Source organism: Zonotrichia leucophrys, chromosome 26, assembly GCF_028769735.1.
Source record: "Zonotrichia leucophrys gambelii isolate GWCS_2022_RI chromosome 26, RI_Zleu_2.0, whole genome shotgun sequence".
NCBI classification, from domain to species: domain Eukaryota; kingdom Metazoa; phylum Chordata; class Aves; order Passeriformes; family Passerellidae; genus Zonotrichia; species Zonotrichia leucophrys.
In genome coordinates, this window is record NC_088195.1 from 1164175 (window position 1) to 1179431 (window position 15257).

A 15257-nucleotide genomic window follows, 5' to 3' on the forward strand; every position below is an offset into this window, starting at 1 on the left:
AAGTCAGAAAACCACAGCAGCTCTCCCCGGCGGCGCCTTCCGCTGCGGATCACTTGACATGTCCCGTCCCAGGAGGGCCAGGCCAGGCTCGCTGCGGCACCATGGACCAGAGGGAGATCCTGCAGCGCAACCTGCAAAGGGCCCAGGGCAAGAAGCTCAACAAAGGAGAGTTTGCAGAGGAGTTTTTGGTGAGTTCTCTCAAGGCTTGGCTCGGTGTTTCAGCTCGTGTCGGGGGGAATCGCTCGGTCACCTCTCAAACCTGGGACAGTGAGGTTTTCTAGGGGTTTCACAGCAGATACCTAGAAGTTAACTGGGCTGAGATGAATGTAAAGACATGATAGAAATTTAGTGATTTGCATTTGAACTGTTTGCTTTTTAACTAATCACCAGAGTGCTTCCTGTTTTCTGCTCGGTGAATGCACTTGTTGGGACATGGTTTCACTTTGCCTGGTAACACAACTGGGGACACAGGGAGGAATCTGGAGCCTCTGGCCCTGGTGACACAACTGGGGACACTGGGAGGAATCTGGAGCCTCTGCCCCTTCTCCCCATTGCAATCTGTCAGACCTGTGGCACACGAGCTCCTGCCAGGCAGCTCTGGTTTGCTTTGCCTTGGCTCGTCCTTGTTTCTATAGAGCCCAGGTTGCCCAAGGGAGCTGTGGCTGCCCCATCCCTGGAGGTGTCCAAGGCCAGGGTGGAAAGGGCTTGGAACAACCTGGGACAGCATCAGGTGTCCCTGCCTGTGGCAGGGGGTGGAATGAGATGAGCTTTAAGGTCCCTTCCCACCCAAACCATTCTGGGATCTGTGTGCAGTGCTCCTGGCCCCTCCTGGAAACTGCTTTCTTCTTCCCTCAAGGCAAAAGCTGCACAAAATGCTGATGGCTCCCACCTCCCCCTGTGCTCTGCATTGCCCTGAATCTGTGAGCTCTCTGATATATTTTTGGTTTGGGTGCCAGGGGTGAGGCTCAGATGCCAATGCAAAAGCTGGTGGCTGGAGGTGGCCCTTGGTGTATCAGCTGGAGGCTCTGACAGGCTGGCTGGGCTGCTCTGAGAGGCAGTGACATTGCCCAGCTCTCACAGGCACACGGAAGGGTAAAACTGTGAGATCTGAGATGTGTCCAACACTCAGACCCTGGCAGTGGGCTCTGGGTTACCGAGGGGTCTCCACAAGCTCCAGCCCTGCTCTGTCATACCAGCAAATCTGGCCCTTCAAACGCTTGGGGAAAGCTGAGTGCTCGGTTTCCAGGTGTCTGGGTGGAGGGAAGTGATTAATCTGAGCCTGCAGTGACAGTCTGTTGTTCCATGGAACAAAGTGCTGTCGCTGCCTGCTGAGTTTCCCCTCTCTCTGCCCGTGTCTGTGTGTGTGAGGCTGTGGGCTCTGAGCCTGCTGCTCAGGCTGGCTCCAGCAGCCTCATGTGTTCATTCCTGACCAAAATGGCAGCTGGAAATGGTCAAGGCTGCATTTCCTGTTTAATGGGATAAGATCTCAAAGACACCTGATTTGTGGCTGCTTTTGCAAGGCAGCGGCCTCAGCAGGCCACCGTGCTGGCTCATTTCCAAACATGACAGATATATTCACGCCATTCCTCCACCCCAATTCCTGCCCTCTCCTTGTGGGACCGAGCATTTTTATGTGCAAATTGTGGTGATGTTACTGTAAATGATAGGGTTTCATTAGAATCTCCTTTTTCTGTTTGTGTAGTCTCACAGCTGGGCACTGCTGGGCACTGGTAACAAACAGTGTGTGTTATTTAGGAGCTGGGGGCAGTGAAATAAAATTCTGTGCTTTACCAGGAGAAAGATGCTTTAACTCCCTGTGAGTGCTGCAGCTTTATCCTTAAAATGAAAGAGATGAGAGCTTTGCAGCCCTGAGGGTCTGTCCCAGGACTCCTTGTCTTTCCCCAGTCCATGGAGCCACTGTTCCAGCTGCTTTTGCTCCCTTTGTGACTTGAGCATCGCTGCTTCCAGCTACAGATGGGAGCATCTCCACCAAAGTGAGGAAAATCAATAGATTTTTACCTGTCTTTTCTGGTATTATTCATTGAAGGTGCTTTGACATTGTCACTCCTCTGATCTGGGTGCCGTTTGAGAGGCTCCCCTGGGCCTCTCTCCCTCGTGAGACGCTTTTGTCACTTCACAAGCCGACGTGTGGGCACTGCCTCAGCACACACTTTCCATCCTTCACAGGCCTCTCAGAAGGTTCTGTGTCTATTCTTGCTCTGAGCAAAGCCACTCAGGAAAGAATTGATGGTGGTTGCAAACGTGACCCCTGGAGACCTTCGTGTGCTCTCCAGTAGTGAGCTGGCTGCAGCACGTCTGCTGTAATTTGTTCCACTCTTTTATCACAGAAGCTGAAGAGACAGTCAACAAAGTACAGATCGGATAAAATCTACCCTACAGCAGCGTCTGAGCAGCCAGAGAATGTCAAGAAGAACAGATACAAGGACATCTTACCTTGTAGGTTGGAAATGGCACCTGTTCCTGCTCAGCCTTTTGTTTTTCTTGCTTTTCTTGTTCTCATTCTCTGCTGCCTGCCTGCACAGCTGTTCTGTGAGAGCATCTCACTGCTGTCTGTTGGCTTTGAGTCCTGCTGCTCAGATTTAGGGCTTTGCCTGCTCTGGAGGATTTTGGCACAATCAACACTGTCTGGCACACGGTGGGATTTTGGGGATGTCCTGTGCAGGGATGGGAGCTGGACTCGATGATCCTGGTGGGTCCTTTCCAAATTCAGGATATTCTGTGGTATTTCTACAGACAGAAGAACTTCCATTCCCTAGGAAACACATCCTCCAGTGATAATCCCTGCAAGTTCCTGGTTAGCACTGTAACCACTTGCATCCAAAGGCCTTTGGACAGTGATGTCTCCACAATGTGCAAAGCAGATAACAGGCAAACCCTGCTGAGGCTTGCCTTGGTGCAGTGATCTCCAAAGGGCTCTGTCCCAGCACCAGAGCAGACTCTCTTTTGTCCATTCCAACCTGGAAAAGAAAGTAAATCACAGAATCATTAAGGCTGGAAAAGACCTCCAGGATCAGGTCCAGCTTTCAAACCCTTGTATCTGACCCCACAGAGCTGGTGTGAGCCTGGGGTGCTGTTGGGTGGTTTGGGTTTGGCTTGCATGGGCAGAGGGGATCAGCATTTCATGCAGCTCTCCCCTAAAACCTGCCCCACTCTGCACAAGGATCCTGTCCATCCCCTGTGTGTGCAGGCAGCAGGGCTGAGGGGATGTGCGGGGCTCACTGACCTGGAGGGACAGACACTGACACCTTCCCCTGCTTTTGCAGTCGACCACAGCCGAGTGGAGCTGTCCCTGATTACGTCAGACACAGACTCTCATTACATCAATGCCAACTTCATCAAGGTTTGCCTCTTCTGTGGTGCCTTGTCCTGCAAAGGTGTTGGTGGTGCCACCTGGGTGGGTTGTGCCAGGAGGAGCAGGCTGGGGGCTCTGCAGCAGTTTCTGGGCTGTGCTCAAGGATAACTGAGGGAAGAAGATGAGGGAGCCCTCCAGAACCCCCTGGGCAGCACAGAGGCTGCAGGGCAAGGGACACACTCATGCTGGGGCTGGAACACTTTGTGGTTCTCAGCCCCAACTTCCTCGTCGCCGTTGCTGCCTTTGGTGGGTGACAGTGGCGCAAAACTGCCGGTGGCCAGAGTCACCTGGGCTGAGAGCAGTGCAGAGGCAGGAAACCCTGCAGGGCTGCACGGCTGCGGCGAGCAGCAGGGCAGGTCAGGGTGGGACAGGGCTCCACGTGCAGCTCCACCAGTCCTGGGCTGTCCTGGGCCTGCAGCCCTCCTCTGATGGATGGATGGATGGATGGATGGATGGATGGATGGATGGATGGATGGATGGATGGATGGATGGATGGATGGATGGATGGATGGATGGATGGATGGAGGGATGGATGGATGGATGGAGGGAGGGATGGATGGATGGATGGATGGATGGATGGATGGATGGATGGATGGATGGATGGATGGATGGATGGAGGGAGGATGGATGGATGGATGGATGGATGGATGGATGGATGGATGGATGGATGGATGGATGGAGGGATGGATGGATGACGGAGGGATGGATGGAGGGATGGATGGATGGATGGATGGATGGAGGGATGGATGGAGGGATGGATGGAGGGAGGGATGGATGGAGGGATGGATGGATGGATGGATGGATGGATGGATGGATGGATGGATGGATGGATGGATAGATAGATAGATAGATAGATAGATAGATAGATAGATAGATAGATTGATAGATAGATAGATAGATGGATCCCTTCATTCTCCATGATGGTGACCAGTGGCCCAAGGCTCTGTGTAACCTGTCTGCAGAAGATTCCCAACAGGATCACAGCTCATTCTTCAGCCATCAGCAACAGAGCTGTGGCCACATCACCTCCAAGCTCCCAGAGATGCTGTGAGCTGCTGCTGGTCTCTGGGAGCACATCCCAGCTCCACAGCTTGGCCCTGCCTTTGGTTTGCACACCACTATGTGAATTAATCTATGTGCCCAAAACTCAATTCCATGAAAGTCCTCCTAAATCCTTAATGGGTTTGCAGGTAGAAATGAATTCAGAGAAAGGAATGACTTTATTTCTGCTGGTGAACTATGCACAGATGTGTCCATGTCTGGTTTGAATGTTCCAGGGTGTCTATGGGCCAAGAGCATACATTGCAACCCAGGGTCCTCTGCCCACTACTGTCACTGACTTTTGGAGGATGATTTGGGAGTATGAAGTCCTGGTAAGGTGTAGATTTATATTTAGATATAAATGTCCTTTTTCTTAAAGAAAAGTTGTCCTTCCAGCCAGAAGTCCTTTGTTGGGACTCAGGGGAAGGCAGCCCTCAGAGTTGCCTTATCACTGATAAGTACCCACAAGAGATGAGTTTAATTTTGCTGCCTGGATAAGAAATTCATGTTCAGCCTTTTCTAATGAGCCTTCTTCCTGCAGGTCGTGGTCATGGCTTGTATGGAGTTTGAAATGGGGAAGGTGAGTAGCATGTCACAGCGTGCCAGGGCAGGGTGAGAGATGCAGATTTTTATTAAATCCCACAGTGACAGCAATTTCTGTTTGTTATAAGCTGGTTTTTGGGTCTCCAGCTGCAAATGGTCCCTGGGAGATGTCCCTGCCCATGGCAGAGGGTGAAAGGAGAGGATTTTTAAGGTCCCTTCCAACCAAACCGGTCTGTGATCCCATGAAATTCTTCAGCCATTTCCAGCAGCGTAGGGAATCTCTCTGGAAAGGGAAAACCAGCAGTGGCAGCTCCAAGGAAGTGAGGCTGGAGCTGAGCCTCTTCCCAGAGTGAATTTTGTCCTGAAAATAGAAAAAGGGCCAGTGGGGAATAACCAAACACATCGTGCTTGTCCCCACAGAAGAAATGTGAGCGGTACTGGGCGGAGGTGGACGGCTCCCCCCTGCACTGTGGCCCTTTCTCCATCACCTGTGTGAGTGCAGCCCCCCAGCACCCTGTCCCACCCCAGGGCGCCACAGAAAATCTGATTCTGACCCCTTCTTCTGCAGGAGGCTGAGGAGAAGAGGAATGAGTATGTGATTAGAACTTTAAAGGTGACCCTGAATGAGGTAAGGAGGAAAGGTCAAGGCAGAAAATGTACCTGGCTTTTGTTATATAAATAATATATTAAAATATGGTACATTTTGTGCAGAAAATTTTACATTGCTCAGGCTGCTGAATTAGATTTGACAGCAGTTGAGGGAACAAAGGAAGTAAAAAATTCATTAACTCAGACCTCAGTTTCTGAAGCTGTTTGTCAGCCATGGCAAACCAGGCTCTGGTAAGTGGGGCTAAGGATGTTATAAAACAGCTCCTGCAGCAAAACCAGCTGCAAACTGCTGCTCTGCCCTTTGCCTGCTGCTGCAGATGGGAGTGGGGATGGAGCAGAGACCCAGCTCCCCTTGCTGGGTGACCTCCCAGACCCTGGCACCGCTCTTCTCCTGCAGGCAGCCCGCACCATCTTCCACTTCCACTACAAGAACTGGCCAGACCACCACGTGCCCTCGTCCATCCAGCCCATCCTGGAGCTGGTCAGGGACATTCGCTGCTACCAGCCCGATGACAGGGTCCCTGTCTGCATCCACTGCAGGTGGGTGGGCTGGCTGCCACAGCCAAGCTCCTCTTGTGGGGAGCCCTAAGGGAAAGGGGGACAGCCAGCATGAACAGGGGGCAGGGAAGGAGGGAGCAGCAGGCCAGCAATTGAATCACAGAACCATGGAATTGTTTAGGTTGGAAAAGTCCCTTAAGATGCTGGAGTCCAATCATTGGCCCAGCACTGCCAAGGCCACCTCTAAACCATGTCCCCAGGTGCCACATTTACACATCTGTTCAATGGTGGCTTCAGCACTGCCCTGGGCAGCCTGTGCCAGTGCTTGACAATGCTTTTGGTGGAGAAATTTTCCCTAATATGCAATCTGAACCTCCCCTTGGGCAACCTGAGGCTGTTTCCCCTTGTCCTGTCCCTTGTTAGTTGGGAGAGGAGACCAACCTGGCTGGCTGCACCCTCCTGTCAGGGAGTGAGACTGTCTGGGTCAGAGACACCACTGGCCATGCCCACGCGTGGCTGTCACCACAGGGGGACTGGGAGCTGTGCTCAGGGCATGAGCTGTGCCCCCTACCCTGTGCAGCAGAGCCCTGAGTGGGTCTGCAGGATGTGTGTGGGACAGCAGGGTCCCAGGTGCTGTGGGTGCTCTCCAAACATCCCTGTGAGAAGCACAGTGTGCCCAGGTGTGCCCCGTGCCCAGGTGTGCCCCATGCCCAGGCTGTGCCCCGTGCCCAGGTGTGCCCCGTGCCCAGGTGTGCCCCGTGCCCAGGCTGTGCCCCGTGCCCAGGCTGTGCCCCATGCCCAGGCTGTGCCCTGTGCTGTCATTGCAGTGCTGGCTGTGGCAGAACCGGCGTCATCTGTGCCATCGACTACACCCAGAAGCTGCTGAAGGACGGGGTGAGTGCCAGCCTCAGTGCCCCCCATGCCCCCTGCCCCCCTCCCCAGCCCTCCCTCTGCCCTCCAGCCCCTCTGACGGCGCTCAGGGGGATTTCAGGGGGGTGGGAGCTCCCCATGGAGAACAGCAGTGACAAAGTGCTGATTGCCCACTCCCAGTTTGTGCCCAGTTTGTGCCACCCCTCTCCAGGCACTGGCAGCATCACCCCAGTGGGGCAGAATCCACCTCCACTGCTCACTCTGACCAGGCCCTCAGCTCACAGCACATGGTCCTGTGCTGACCTTCACTCTTCAATACATATTTACTGTCTATGTTTGTCTCTCCACATTCACACATCAGATATTCAGCGTTTCCAAACCAGCCCCTTGCAGTAGCAGGCCTGGATTTCAGACAGTGCTCTGAACTGCATCATGACTTGGAATTTTTGTGGAATTAGACCTGTCTGTAATTTTTATCAGAGAAATCATTGAAAGGTTTGGGTTGGAAGATCTTAAAAATCCTTTCTTTCCAGTCCCTCCTGTCCAGCCTGGCCTTGGACACTTGCAGGGATCCAGGGGCAGCCACAGCTGCTCTGGGCACCCTGTGCCAGGGCCTGGCCACCCTCACAGGGAAGAATTCCTTCCCAATATTAAATCTAAATCTCTCCTCCTTTAGCTTAAAACCATTTTGTCTTTTCTCTTTCTCGCCAGATTGTTCCAGTGAACTTCAGTGTTTTCAACCTGATCCAGGAGATGCGCACACAGCGACCCTGCATAGTGCAGACCAAGGTGTGTTTGGGGAAGGTCACCACTGCTCCATGCTGGCCCCTCACCTTTCCCACAGCAGGGAAACCCAGAGCAGTGCTGCTGCTGGGTGTGGAGATGTTGTGCAAAGTCCCTTTTCTAGCAGAACAATGATTTGGCAGAAGCTGATTTGGTAGCTGAGCGTTTTCTTGTGGACAGCTGGGCCAGTGCTCACAGTGGGATTTATCAAATGCTTACACTGTGAAACCAGGGACTGTCCAGGCAGTAAAGTGGGAACTTTCCTCAGCTGCAACAGACTGAAGAGGAAGCTCAATGCAGAACAGTGCTGTTTGCACACCCAAAAGCCCCCAAACCCTGTGAGAGTTGTGGCTTCTGCATCTTCTCAAAATTCGCACCCTGCTGACGGACAGGAAAGGCACCTTCTCTCAGGATGATGCTTGCTTGGGGAGCGGTGGCCATTCACAGGTCCCTCAGGTGCTGGCTGTCACAGTTTCTGCCTGTCTGTCTGGAATGCAGGAGCAGTATGAGCTGGTTTATGACGCCGTGATTGAGCTCTTCAGAAGGCAGATTCAAGCACTCGATGCCCAGAAGGATTCTGCTGCTTCACAGGTAAAAGTGCCAGGACAAACACACTGCAGTCTGGGCACTCCAGCTCTAACCTCAATTCCTGCTGCAGATCTGGGGTGAATTCCCGTATTTTCTACTCCACTTGATACCCAAACTGCCTCTTTTGACATTAACCCATGAGAATCCAGCTCTTCCCCTCAATGTGCAATGCTTGTCACAAACAAGACCTAGATTTTCTTCAGTCTCAAAATAATTTTCTATTTTCTACGTATTTTTACTATTGTTTAATGTCGTGTGTGAATAGAACAGCATGAATTTTCTACAGGACTGACTGATTTCCATGGGGATGTGCCGGTGAAACTTGAGGGATTTTCAGACCAGGTTGGGAAGTTTGGGATCCCAAGGCAGTGAGGCTGAATGTATGCTAGTGAGGGAATCAGCACTACAGCCTGGCTGTGGGAGGGCATAGGGGGAAATATCTTGTAAAAAACACAGCCAAGTCTCACAAATCTGTTACAACTCTGAGGAAAAGAAATGTGGTCTTGGTGTGAAGTTGCATATTAACAGGAATAGCCAAAATCTCTCTGGTTGAGGTTTTCTTTGCTCTTGCTGTTCTGTGGCTGCTGACATGAGCCTCACTGCATCAAATTCAGGAAAGTAAATGCATCACAGCAAAGCCTGGAAGGTCACTGTGAGCTCATTTTGTCAGAAACGTTTATCTCAAAAATTGGGAAGGGGATGCTGCCATGGGACTCGTGCCTCAGTTTTACCATTCCAAGCCAGAGCTGAGTGAGAAAAGAACTGAAAAAAGCCTTTTTGGACTGGTTAAGGACAGTCTGTGAGCAAAGGTCACACAGGGCTGCGACAAAATGCAGAGGGCTTTTCAAGTCAGGATGTGGTTTTGTAGCTCTTGCCCAAACCTCTCGCCCCCCTAAACCTCCCTGTGCTCTGGGGACACTGTGCAGAGCACGGGGATGGCCATGAGCTGGTGTCATGCACAAAACCAGCACCCAGCTTGCCCAGTGTGGGCTCCTGAAGGCAAAGTGTCTGCACAGGCTGCCTGCCAGCTGTTTGGCACAGCTGGATGGTTGTGGGGCTCGCTGCACTCTCATTTCAGAAAGGTGCTGGCAGAGCTGCTCTTCAGAAAGTTCTGCCTGCAGTTTTCAGCTCCACCTTGGTGTCATTTCCCAAGAGCTTTAGTAATTAGAAGCATTTGGCATAAATCCCAGCTCCTGAAGCAGCACGTTGGTGTTCTTTACATTCTGCCTCCTCACTCCTGTTTGCAAACATTTCCTTTCCCCAGGAAGGAGCAGGGCATCCTGCAGCCAAGCCAGTCCTGACTCCAGTGGAGGACATTTATGGCCTGAGCTCACTCACCTGGTAAGTCCCAGCACAATATCCCTGGCTGGTATTTGCAGTCACCCACACCATTTCAGAGATGAACTTCTTGATGTGTGCTCTAAAACATTTTATCTCTCAGGATCTGCTGCCTCCCCTGAGTTCCACTTTGACTCTCACGTTTGTTCCTAACATAATTCATGGAATCATAAAGGTTGGAAAAGTCTTCTGAGACCACCAAGCCCAACCATTAACTGCCAGGTCCAACACTAAGCCGTGTCCCCAAGTGCCACATGGACATGTTTGATGAGCACTTCCATGGATGGTGTGTCCACCACTTCCCTGGGCAGCCTGTTCCAATGCCTCATCACCAGTGAAGAAACTTTTCCTAATTTCCTAATAATTCCCGCACTTCTCACTGATGTGTCTCAGCCTGTGTGCCATTATCTGTCCCCTCCTTCTGCCCTGGGCTTTGTGTCACCCAGTGTTTCACATATGAATTGAAAACAGTATAAAAAAGTATAAAAGAGTATTAAAAAGTCTCATGAACATGGAGGCTGGATCATCCCAGCCCTCTGCCTGCCATGGAATGCCCCCACACTGATCCCATCTCCCATCTGCACATTCCACCCCAGTGCCCCTTGCTGCAGGAGCAGCTACCCTGAGGATGCAGCTTCCCAATGCCAGCAGCTTCCAGGGGTGGTGGGATCTCTCTGCGGACATGGTTGGGATTGCAGTGTCTCCTTTCTGTAAATAATTTTGCTTTATTATTCAGTTTACTGACATAAAGGGGCCTTCCCTGTTCACCATTTAATGGTGTTGAAATGGAGAATGGAGCACAGCCTTGCTCAAGGCTGGGCTCTGCATTCCTGAGGGAATTGCTCCTGGTAGCAGTGCTGTGGGCTAACTCTTTCTGAGCCCTCCATGGCTCTCACTCCACACTTTATTGTGCTTTTCCTGCAGCTCAGAGCCAGAGGAGCAGACCCCACACCAACACCTCCCTCCACAGCAGGACGAGCACCAACATCTCCCTCCTGAGGCACAGAGCAAAGCGTCCCTGCCCTCGCTGTGTGCCCCGGGGGCACAGCCCAGCTCTGCCAGCAGAGTGCCCCCCATCAGACAGGCCATCTCCTTCGGGGCTCTGAACTTGTCCAGCTGCACCAAGGCAGCTGCTGGCGAGCCCTGGGGTGCTGGGGGTGCCCCTCAGAAACGCAGCAGCTGGGAGCTGGAGCTGGAGCTGGAGCCAAAGGGAGCAGGCAGGAGGGCACCTGGTGCCAGGGCACCTCTGGCATGGACTGTATCGACCCCTCTAGGCCTGGGGCAGCAGGGAGAGGGCTGGGAATGGGATGCAGGGGATGCCAAGCCGGTTTGGAGTACCCAGTGGCCAAAAGGTCACTCGAGCTTCCAGGATGGATTTTCCCCTGCGGACCTGCACCCCTCCAGACGAGCAGCAGGTGCCCCCTCAGGCCGCAGGAAGCAGGGGCAATGCCCTCACCCTTCCCTGTGCTCAGCAGAAGACCCCTACTTCTCATCACTGTCTCCAGACGACCCTGTGTCCCCCGTGTTCCCCTTTCTGGGGGGGCAGGACGAGCTCCTCCCTCCGTGCTCTGCCAGTGCCCCCCTAGAGCCCAGCACAGGCAGCTCCCCATCACCCCAGCAGGCTCCCCTGGACCAGCAGAGGATCTGCTCCTCGGGTGAGTGCTGCTGGGACAAGGGGACGCGTGGGATCGGGTCACTCTGGACTGGGGCCGGCTGGAGGGAGTGGTTGGTGTGGTCATCTGGTGTCCAGGCAGGGCTGTAGCTGCTCCTCAGGACTGGGCTCTCATGGGAGCTGAGGGAACAACTGATTTCACAAAGACATGCTCGTTATCCCAGTGCCTTGGGGAGTCCTGGGAGGTGCAGCCCAAGCCAAGCAGCAGCAGGGCCACCAGCTGCATGCCTGGCTCTGTGCTGGGTTATGCTCATTTTCCTCGTGCAGTTGGTGCTGGGAGTTATTTGGATGTTTAGCCACAGTTTAGAGGTGTTTAACCCCAATCTCTGGTGTGGTGCAGGGCAGGAGCAGCCCCCTCCCCTACACAGCAGTCCTCTCGTGTCCTGCCATGCCAGTAACCTGTCTGTGCCTCTCCAATCAGCCCCCCTGTCACAGCCTGATGATGATGATGATGATGCTCCTCCACCCCTGCCCCAGCGCACCCCTGAGTCCTTCATTGTGGCCAGTGAGCCAGGTGAGTGATGACCAACATTGAATGTGGGGCTCAGCAGCACAGGGGGCTCACCCAACATCGGGGTGGCTCTGCAGCATCTGGCAGTGAGGGATGAGGAATGATCTCTCTGTGTTCAACTGCTTCCAGGGCAATTTCCTCAGGCCACACCAGGTTTCCAGATTCCAGACAGAAATCCAAATATTGGAACCTCGTGGGAGTGGAGTGGTGAGTCTCACTCAAAGGGGTTCCATGACCCTGTGAGACTGAGACCGTGCAAGGTACAAGTGGCATTTTACCTCTTTTCTGTCACTATTCCTATGCCAATCTCCTCACCACATTTCCTTCTGTGAGAAAGACTCTAGTTTTTGGCACTTTGTACTTGCCATAAATTATTTAATAGAATCACAGAATCATGGAATAGTTTGGGTTGGAAGGGACTCTTAAGAAAATCCCATTCCATACCCCAGCCATGAACAGGGACACCTTCCACTAGACCAGGTTGCTCCAAGCCCTGTCCAACCTGGCTTTGAACACTTCCAATGATTTCAGGGCTCAGGATTGGAAAGAAGATGGGGTCTCAGTCCAGCCCCTTCTTAACAACATCTACTTTACTCCAAACATTATTTTTTGGGATTCTAAGACCAGTATAGGGTAATAAACACATTGTCCCTCATTTAGAGGAGGATAATGAACACAGGACATTTGTGTTCTGCTGAGCTTCACCAGCCCCGTGGAACCAACAGGAGCTGAACAAAATTCAGGCTTCTGTTGGTGATCCCTTAGCTGAGTGACAGCTCTGTGAAGTGAAGAATGAGGCACAAGTCTGTCTTCCTCTACACAAGTGTGGAGGTGTGTGTGGGAGGGTGTTTGCACATCACATCCTTTCCTCTTCTCTGGCTTCCTTGTGTGCAAGAAAACAACATTTGGATGTGGGAATTTTAAATACCTGCCTTGTGTTTTGTTTCCAGAGTGTGAAGCTTTGGAGCCCACGAACAGGTATAAGTTAAAAGCTGGAATTAATCTTAATCTTTGGAATTAAGACCTGCTTTTTTCCTGAAACTGCTTTATCTAGCAAATGTGTTTAGGATCTGTGCTCAGTGCAACGGAAATTGTTGCTAAATAGTTCTGCAACTAAATAGTTCTAACCAGAACTAAACAGTTCTGCAAACAAGTGAACTGGTAGTTTTATGTTTCCTAATCAGCTCCTGCCTCATCCTGTTCATGAGGATGTCCCTTGCAGCCTCCTCTTTGTCTGCATGTCGTGTGTTTCCTTTGAGACAACTGAGATCAGCTGGTTGCTTCTAATAAATATAAATATAAATATAAATATAAATATAAATATAAATATAAATATAAATATAAATATAAATATAAATATAAATATAAATATAAATATAAATATAAATATAAATATAAATATAAATATATATTACTTTTAAGCTAGGTAATCAACTCTTTTATCTTTTCTTTCTCAGAGACAGCCCAGGATCGCTCCAATTCTCCTCCTCCGCTTCCTGAAAGAACCCCGGAGTCGTTTGTTCTTGCTGAGGCAGCAAGTGAGTGCTGAGCTCTTTTCTCAGGATCTGACTGAGTTTTCACACTCACACCTAAGCCTGGAGGTTCCTGAGAGTGTGACCCACTTGTTCAAAGCATTACCAGGTAGTGCTTCAGCACTTCCCTGCAGGAGAGCTCAGCAAATAAACACAAGTAGGGAACCTGCAGAAAATTTCTAGAAGTGCTGCATTAGAGGAGATGAAAAGCAGCAACAAAGCACTTGGAAAAAAAGCAGGAGGGTTTGTGAATGACCACTGAAAATGTACATATGATGTATGTTCCCAGGTCTCCAGCCTGCTGCAAGAAATTCCTCAAGTCCTGCAGGTTTGGAGAACAAGGGCTCAGGAACATCATCCAAAGAACTCATTAAATGCTTCAGGAGGAGCAAGGTAAAAGAAACAAAAGGTGTGGGGGAAAAAAGGAGAGAGAAGAGCTCTGGCCCAGCTGGTGCTGCTTTCTCACTGGGGAACAGGGCCTGCTTTGAGAGTGCTTGTGTTCAGGGCAAGAAAACAAGAATAATAAAAATATTCTGGTGTAGAAGTGCAAACACCCACCCTGTCTGCACTGGGAACAGAGAAACCCAGCTTTGGCACTCCATCCACCTGGAGTCCCAGCTCCTCTGGGAAAAAGTTGCCCCTGAGTCCATCCTACAAGGACAGAACCATTGCCAGCATCCTCTTGCTGAGCCTGCTGTAAATTATCCCTGTGAGATTGTTCTTTGGGGTGTCATGGTGCAACAGAAAAGCACTGGAGGAAAACAGCAAGGAAAATACAAACTGGAGGCTTTGGGGATGACAAGGAAAAAGCCAAAGAGAGTGGCACAAAGTTTGTTTTTTATGAAATATAATGCTTGTACATTTACCAGTGAATTCCCACAGTAGCTAATCTATTTATACATGTACATTTATCAGTGTTTTTATACATGTGCATTACCAGCAAATTCCCATTAGTAGCTGCTCCATTGCTTCACACATTTTTTCCAACAAGCCTTTTTCTATTTTTTTTTTTTACAGAGCTTGAAAATATTGAAAAATGTGAAAAAAAGTAAGTTTTCAGGCCAATATCTTTGCAAAGGCTTTAAGCAAGTGTTTAAATGTGTGGGACCAGTGACCAGCTGCTCCAGTCTCATTTTTTATTTCTAGGCATCTGCAGTCCATCTTCACTGACAAAATCATCAGAACCTGCCCCAACAAACTCTCCAAGGTCCTTCCTTAATTTTGGTATGTTTTGCTCTTCATGTTTTGGTAGGAAGAACCTGGTTCTTGGAAGTCTAAATGCCAGGCAGAACACTTACAAACTACAAATATTTCAAATAATGCTCATTGGGTTTTACACATATAGTTTTTACACATTTACAACTTTATTTGCAACTACGAGATGTTGCTTTTCTGTCAGATCTTAACACTTGGGAAAGATCTGAAATTGCAAGTATTTTCAATTCCTGTGTTATTTTAAGGGATTACAAAATCAGCATCTGTACCATACTGAATTTGTTGCATTAAAAAACATATAATTTCTTCCTAGGCTTTGCAAATCGATTCTCAAAACCTAAAGGACCAAGAAATCCACCCCCAGCATGGAATATTTAGATGTATTTTACAGACTTGGCACTGCAGATTTGTGAAATCATCCTGAAATACTTGGAATGCCCATCCCAGTGAAGCTTCCACCAAAATAAACACATCCAAAGCTGTTACACGGTATTGGCAGCTCAGGCACTACTTGCACATTCACTGAATTTAAAACCAGAGTTTTAAAGTCAAGAATGCAAAAGTACCAGCAGCTTTCAGTTAACCTTGGAATACAAGTTTTATCCTAAGGAGGGACATATTTTTGTCATGTTTTGGAATGTAATCACTTCAAAAGGATGGATTTGAGCATAAACTGATGATGGG

The 15257-nt window shown here is 50.3% G+C and overlaps 1 protein-coding gene across 1 annotated transcript; it reads left to right on the plus strand.

Annotated features, from left to right (window-relative positions):
- The first annotated feature begins 82 nt into the window (after positions 1–82).
- PTPN22 (protein tyrosine phosphatase non-receptor type 22) lies at positions 83–14951 on the plus strand. Its single transcript, XM_064733072.1, has 21 exons — positions 83–188; positions 2349–2457; positions 3285–3361; positions 4651–4746; positions 4956–4994; positions 5378–5449; positions 5526–5585; positions 5964–6106; positions 6892–6958; positions 7646–7723; positions 8216–8308; positions 9570–9646; positions 10568–11298; positions 11737–11829; positions 11956–12086; positions 12777–12804; positions 13284–13364; positions 13648–13751; positions 14376–14406; positions 14505–14582; positions 14887–14951. Exons 1-21 carry the CDS (start codon positions 102–104, stop codon positions 14949–14951), a joined length of 2340 nt encoding a protein of 779 aa, XP_064589142.1. The 5' UTR covers positions 83–101.
- The last annotated feature ends 306 nt before the right edge of the window (positions 14952–15257 follow it).